Genomic DNA, 7,960 nt, shown 5'->3' with positions numbered 1-7,960 from the left:
GCAGGAACGCAGAAACAAGACTGATGTGTGATGCAGGCCAATGACAAGGGTCTTGGAATGAACTCACGATCGGGCTCCGTGCGCAGTTGCAAGGAGACTGCGAGGCTCCCACAGCTGCTCACTGGGGAGGTGAAATTCTTTTTGAATAGAACCAGGTCTTTATGTTTGTATTTAAAAGTGGTTTTGATTAGGCATCAGGATTTCCAACACAAAGGTTTCTACATGATAAATTTCTTTCCATTTCCTTTATTTTGCAGAAAGATTCCTACACCCTCATTTTTCCAGGAGAAGCCTGAAAAGAAAGAAGGAAGAATTCACAAGAATTCAAAACAAGATTATCGTCTCATGCTATTACCACAGAACAAAATGAAAATATCAATTAAAACTTCTTTTGGAATACTATTACAAAACATCACAATACAATAGAGGTCAGAATCTTGTAGCGTAACAAAGAGAAACTCCAGCAATGGATTCACTCTTTGGGGACATGCCTGTGTGAAGAGACCCAGAAGCAAAGCCATAATGTGGAAGAGGAAACAGTTTGGTGGCAGTCATTCCCCATCGTGAGGTGCAGATGATATAATGGACTGGGTGGTAGGCTAAAGTCCTCAGAGGCATCAGAAGTACAAAGCAGCAAATACCTTGCCTTTAGTGAAACTGCCAGGCATTTAAAAGGCAGCCAACTGGCAGAAAATGGAGAAAAGGAATATCAACATTCAAGTAAACAAGTGAGAGTGTCTTAGCAAAACACTAGTGTAATAAAAGGACACACAAAAAGATGGACAATATTTAACCAAATTGAACCTGATTCTGAATAGACCACTGGAGGTGCGAGGGCCTTAATGCTCCCTGTGGTTCAGGGATTCCTCCCAACTCCATGATAGACTGGAGAGCTAGCGCAGATTTCATAAGACTGATGTTTCTGTCAATTTATGCCGAAACAAATAATCTTACCTATCTATGCATAATAGCATGGTGAAACCAAGAGGTCAGTAAGCACGAGCAGCTGGTCATCCGTGAACTGCTGTTTATGCTCCTGCCAGTTGTCATGATGGGTCCTCCGGAAATTTGACAGGGTTTTTTTCACAGTCATCTGCATAGCAGACAATCAGTATCAATCTGTATCATTTATGGATTTAAGCTCCATGACAAAACAAATGTTGAATACAACAAAAAACTGCTGAGTGGAGTGTAGTGTTTGAGCAGTTACAAAGGTTAGAAGGGCTCTGGAGAATTCAGCTCAGTTCCCCAGTATTTTAATCTTTACGGTTCTGGTTTAAGTCTTTTGACCAGTGGCACAGCTCCAACATTCTTATAAAAAGGATTCTTTGACCTACTATTTTGCATTTGAAAAAAATTAATATGTTCTTTTAAGTGCAATGCTTTTTGCCCTCTTCCTTTTCCTTGGTTATTTCAAACCAATGTTTTGAGTCTCAAACAATGAGAAATAGTGGACGAATCACATAAGGTGCACAGAGGAAACAAATCAGAGGAAAACAATCTTCTGTTATTAAAATAATTAAGATTACTATTAAGTCAACATAAGAAAAGTCCTATCAGTTCAGTTTCTTGATTCAGGAAAGCACACCATAGTAAAGTTTGTTAAATCTAAGGAATTCTTCAGCCATAAGCTCACTACTCTGGTTAAAACAGGAAAGGTCAACAAAACCAAATAGACAGGGCAAAAAAAAAAGTTAAAGGTAACTATTTAATTAAAACTTGCTTCTAGGGCTGCTTATAAAATCTTGTTTTAAAAATTTTAGAGCCATTTCTTGGTTCAGGTTGGTATTTTCTAGAACAGCATGCACAAAAGTGACATTTTTAATTAAAAAAAGACTATTGTCTCATTACAGATATAGTTCTTGCAGCTTTTCTTGCTTTAAATGTGAAAGCAAGAACAGAACTACCACAGAAAATACTTAAAAGTAGGCCATGACTTAAAAGGTATTTAGAACCATTTAATATAAAGCAGCTGAAACCAAGTTTCTTAATAGGTTACCATTTTTTTCTAGGAAAGGGGAACTAAGAATGAGTTCAGCATATCTTAGATGTGTTATACTTAACAGAAAAATGATGTAAGTATTTTTACCTCAATAGGCTGAGGATCATTAAGATGGGCACTGAGATCCATCAAGAGCTGTGGCATCCAGGTGGGTACATCATACGGACTTGACAAAATACACGCACTAAGTCCCAGCACACCAGCGTGGCGTTTAACCAAGTCTGCAATTGCAGGATATTAATTTACATTTGGCAAGGTGCAACTATCTTGTCTAAGACATTCCTCAATGAGACAATCAAACTTAAAGCTGGTTATCATGGAAAACAAGGCAATTTTTAACCTATGGGAATGACTGAGGAGAGCCTATATATTAAACAGAGGCGATCCAATTAGAATAACATACTGATACTAATATTGAGTCAGTTTAGACCCTGAATTAAAAACAAAACCAAAAAAACCCTGACACAATAGAGAGATCTCCAGCTTCTACAGAAAACCAGATAATTTTACAGACCGTATAGTCAAATAAATTCACACAAGTGTATGGATCTCCAGACTGCTTCTGCTTTCTTATACAGAATCATAAATTCGTTGTATGATTCTAACTTTCATTTCTAATGGAAGAATGTGTAAAAACAAAAAAAACAACAACAAAAAAATCAATCTGCAACTGCTGTGTACTTTATAAACATTTCAAATAAGCTCCCTTCTCTCAAAGAATCTTTCTCTCTTCTCAGTAAATAGCTTGTGAACTACATCTCCACTGTTCCCTATTTCTGTGTTCTGAATGTTTTCTCAAATACTGGAACTATTTGACAGTATGGCAACCCAGTCCTGGGTCAAATGAATGTGGCTCAGATGCACTAATGTTTGGTCAGAAGCCAAAGGTCCTAATTAAGGTTAACTAAGGGTTTTTTTTGTTTGGGTTTTTTTCGTGTGTGTGCACGCGCGTGTTGGGTTTTTTAGAATCAAAAACCACACTGCTAACAAACAGAAGGTAAAGTGGGTAAGAAGTGAAATTATGTTGTGGTAGCTAAGGAAGTTTATTTACCGAGGAAGGAGCTATCCCCTATCATCTACAGTCTCAACTATGTGAACTGTGCACACCATAAATGGAGAAATCTCTTTAGTGTTAATTCTGGAAAAGTAATAAATTAGTTTAATGTAGCAATACATCATAAAAAAGTATTTGCCTTTTTTGTAGTAGTGTATTCTTATTCATCATTTCTGATGTAAATCAAATTCTCAAAGCACTTAATAAGGATTAGGATCTGCACTACATACACACAAATAGACAATAAGATATATAAAGACAAGTTACTTGTCAGTATAGTTTATGGATGCTTAGGAAGGAAGAAAAACTTGCATGGACAACAGGCCTTATGTTTTGCTGTGCTTATGTTAATTTTCTGAATACTGCTTAACCAAAGGACAAATCCTATTCCATCTGGAGCACCTGCAGAATAAGCATTTCAGCGTAGCACAAGATACCGATTTCTTCCTAACCTGCTATCGACATACACAGTTTTCGTCTCTGAAGTAAATTTTCTTACCACCACAAGGAATTGTATCCACCACTGAACCCAGGTCTCGCTTTCGTTTTTTCGGTAACCTCATTTTGCACAGCTGTTCAAAATGGGTCTGCATGGGCCCATCCATAGTGAGAAAATTGCACTGTAGCAGACCACTTAGTGTAGTAGCAGCCATTTCTCTCACCTATGAGCAGAGAGAGTACATACCACAATAATTAAACACATGTGCACAGCAAGAAATAGGTATTTATGCTATTACTATGCTGCACATCAAGTCAGGCCAAGCTACCAAACTCTGACTTGTCTTTACAATATTATCCTGTTATCTCATAGATCATAAATTACTAGTTTACTGCATGGCTCTTTACAGATTAATAAACAGAGTTTTAGTGTAATATAGAACTACTTTCACATAATCTGTCATAAAGTGACCTGAGCATTACAAATAATGTAATGTAATTTAACTCCATTGTTGAGACATATATCATCGACAGTTAGCTTTAGAAAGTTTAAAAATAGGCTTTGCATGAGAACAAGATGCCCCACTCCAAATAATCAATCTGCTTTACAAAATTTGTAATAGCCTCTGTATTAACATTAGTTTTACTAAGATAAAAAGGTATATTTTATTCCCCTCAAATGTACGTGGAGACACTAGAATTGACAAAAGCAGAAGAGCTTTTCAAGAGAAGGTAGAAGGTATGTTCATGAAACAAAGCTGATTCTGTTCTACCCATAGCACAAGAATTCTTTGAGAGGTACAACTGATGCTGGATTAATAAGCAATGGTAACTAACTTCAGTGGTTTATGGCTAACAATTCAGTTCTATAATACTCCAGCATTATTTATATTTACGCTGTTGTCCTGAGTACCAGTTCTTTTCACGACCCGAATAAAAACAGAATTCCAGGTTGGAAAAAAATTCTTCTCCTCAATAACACAGAAACCCAAAAGAACAAGCCTAAACTACTTTTCCATCTAATTGCCACACCACTCAAAATACAGATCACCTTTTCCATTCCTTTTAAAACAGCCACAACACATCATTAGTGGATTACAAGTAGAGACAACTCAATCACTTGCTTTTAAAAGTAAGTATAACCCAGCAGTATTACTAATATATGTCATCTACTCAAATCTCCCCAAACCATAAACTCATAGAACTGTAAGACCATATTTTAACTGGTCCTTCCGAGACTCACTTCCACTTTCAGTAATTGCAGGTTGACAAAAACCTCCCAGCATTTACAGGCTTGAAAACCAAATCAACTTGTTGAAACACTGACAAGCAGTCGCCAGATTTTTGGAGAGCACATACTGTTACACGTAACTGTAAACAGAACATTTGTCTATCTGGAGTACAAACACCTACCAACGTTCTGAATCCAATGCAGCAGATTATAATAAATTACATCCTTGAACATAATGTTCTGAACCTCCAAAAAGCAATAAGTATAACTGCAAGTGCTGCAATAATTAAACATAGTAGGTTAACAGTAAGCTCTTGAGACTTCACTTCATTTAAATTTCTACAACATGTTATTCTAACGTGATCTACTTTGTTAACAGCATAAAGAAGTACGAAGTGAAAGTCTGCCAGTATTGTTTATCAGCAATTTGTGAGTCTCTTAAGAACTAAGCTATTAAATGAAACACGATGTGCTAATGCAAGACCCAGAATAGAAAGAAGCTTGGCTGTAAAGTGGACAAGCTCCCAAGTGAACTGTGCTCATTTACATCACTATTCACTGTATTAAAACCACTTTTATTTCTAAATTAATAATCTTACTAAAAGGAATGCTTTGCTGTAAGGAGCACCTAGAAGCAAAGCCTTTAAAACCCTACATTAACAAGTTAATGATTCATCACAACATCCAACACTAAATAATTCACAGATCATCATACTCACGATGACTTATAGAATATAAAACCTACAGAGGAGTAGCAGAGGAGTATTCTCTCAATCAAGTATGATTTGGGTGAGTTTTTTTTGGTCAGAATTGACTGACCAAGGTCTACAAAAAACTGCAACAACAGCAGAACAAACACACTCAACAGCACAAGCAAAACCTAAGTGCAGTACTTGCAAGGGGCTACTTATGCAAAGATATTCCCACTACTGTAGCATTGCAGCATAATATGAAAAACGTTTATCAAGACATGAGTGCTATGTATTCAGTACACTGATTTATAAAGATATAGGAAGCTATCTGGGTAGGCGCTTCATACATCAAACTATGGCTGAGAAAACTGTGAGAAAGATGCTTTCAGATTAACCAGGCTATCACTTTAAGCATATCTCCAAGTCGAATGCAGTCATTTTCACTTTTCCTCTACTTCTGACCAAGGAAACAGAATTTAGTGCAAAACATGCTTTCCCAAACAAATAATTCCTGCAGCTCTCTCCAACTGCCTATATGACAGGAAAATTAGATGTGATATTCAATGGTGGTTATACTGCTGTACACAGATGTTATTTTTCAGGACTGTATACTTTTCCCTTTATGAGCTGCAGGGTCCCATTAGGCCTTAGATTCATAGTACTCCATCAGCTCCATGATGCCTCTGACTTCCCACAATACCCTTTAAGTGCGGCTTTCTTCAATTCTAGAGACCTGTGCCTGAAGTTGGGTGCATTAAATTTGCATTCGATAAAAGACAGACTTCACTTTGTACTGCAGTCACATTGCTATTTGACATTCAGTGTGGTCATTTGACATCATCATTTGCTGAGGTTTGTTGCAATGATCTTACGAAAAAATATGAAGTCACGAGGAAGTTTGAGAACAGTAATTCTATCAGTATTAGAAGTGCAAACTAAACACTCAAGCAGAGAACAAGACGGGCTGGATCATTAGGTCTGGCACCTTTGTATCAAAATAAGCAAAAAAAAAATTGTCTTTAAATCCAAGAAACAAAATCTCAGTTCTACAGCGTAAAGACACCAAATACTAGTTAAAGCTAAGGATTGTCATCTTAAAAATCCAGCATTAAAAAAATAGGAATTAATTGGCAAGATGCAGTGTCTTGCAGAGTATTATCAAGAAAGAACAAGATTACTTTGCAAAGAAAAGTGAAAGCTTCCATGGTAACAACATGATCATAAGCAGTTAGGAACATAAGATAAGCTTTTTTGATTTCCATCTCTGTAATGCAGAAAAATAGTTTTGTACATTTAAAATAGCCAGATAAATTGTATTAAAGTGAATAAAAGGTATTTTTCAAAATGACATGAGATTATGAGGTAAGTGTTCTGACTGGTGTGGGAAACAACTTATCTAGGATTGCAAGGTGTTGCTTTCCAGCTCGCTATAACAAATAGTGACCTGAAAGGCATGAGAGCTCATCTGAAGACTGGCATGGTTGGGTGAGCAGTCTAAGTGCTACTGTTTTTTCTTTCAAACCTTTTGAGCCAGAAATTTTAATTTATATATTCCAATTGTTTCCAATTCACTGTTCACAAAAGCAAGCTTCACGTCTCGGGTATAACTACTGTTTTAAATGTAGCTTCAGGAAGACCCAAACCAGGATCCTTTATTTTGGCAGAAGGGTATCACACTTCAGAATCTTCTCTTTCTTCTAGGAAGAAAAAAGCACCCAAGTACCCAGAACTTCACTGGTATTTGCCAGCAGCACAAAAAAACGACCATTTTAATGATGGCGCAAGGTAAATGGAACAGACTGGAGGTTAACACTAACGATTCTTCACTGCACTTGAACATGATCAAACATACTTAAATTTACATAATTTAATGCAAACCTTCACTTCAGTAAATTAGTGATACAGAATAAAATGCTTCCACGATTTTCCCCCAGCTTTTGGAGGCCTGACAAACAAGACTTGACGATTCACATCAGGCACCTTTTGGTTCTCTCGGTTTTTGGGTTTTTGGTATTTTTTTTTTTTCTTTCTTCTCCTGAGAACAAGCTTACGATGTTGATTGCACTTCTAAGAGTGTACTGTGCATTCAATACATGGATCCTCAACAGTACGTGTGTACCACAGCCAAGGTTTTGGATTTTATCTCCCTCCATTTGTATATACTGAAGTATCACTATCTCAGAGAGATGCACAAAAACTTATCAGACTGACAAGTAAGCTTACAAACTATTATCTTTTTGATTCATGTAACACCATCAACAATAGCATTCGCTAGACAAATTCGGTCCTATTATGCATGCATCTTTCACAAAACCAAGGAAAATCTACTTATACAAAAAAAAATACTCCTCAGTGAGCTGGATGCATTAAAACAAGTATTTTTGTCATTAATAAGCTGATATGATTAAATGGGAAACAGACCTATGGAGTAATAAATACTGGCTTTATACAGTTTTCACATAGGAAGGCATTTTACCTTCTTGGAAGTTGAATTTTCTACCGACATCGATGCTAATATTTACAGTAAAATGATGATATCCCTA

The 7,960-nt window shown here is 36.5% G+C and overlaps 1 protein-coding gene across 1 annotated transcript; it reads right to left on the bottom strand.

Annotated features, from left to right (window-relative positions):
• Positions 1–958: 958 nt before the first annotated feature.
• Positions 959–7,923, bottom strand: LOC104621826 (proteasome activator complex subunit 4-like). Its single transcript, XM_010288420.1, has 4 exons — positions 7,894–7,923; positions 3,556–3,718; positions 2,090–2,223; positions 959–1,093 (listed from the first exon to the last, which is right to left on the bottom strand). The coding sequence occupies exons 1-4, from the start codon at positions 7,921–7,923 to the stop codon at positions 959–961; spliced, it is 462 nt and encodes a 153-aa protein (XP_010286722.1).
• Between the last annotated feature and the right edge of the window lie 37 nt (positions 7,924–7,960).

The sequence above is a fragment of the Phaethon lepturus genome, unplaced genomic scaffold, assembly GCF_000687285.1.
Source record: "Phaethon lepturus isolate BGI_N335 unplaced genomic scaffold, ASM68728v1 scaffold55725, whole genome shotgun sequence".
Lineage (NCBI taxonomy): Eukaryota > Metazoa > Chordata > Aves > Phaethontiformes > Phaethontidae > Phaethon > Phaethon lepturus.
This window is presented reverse-complemented; position numbering and strand designations above follow the sequence as displayed.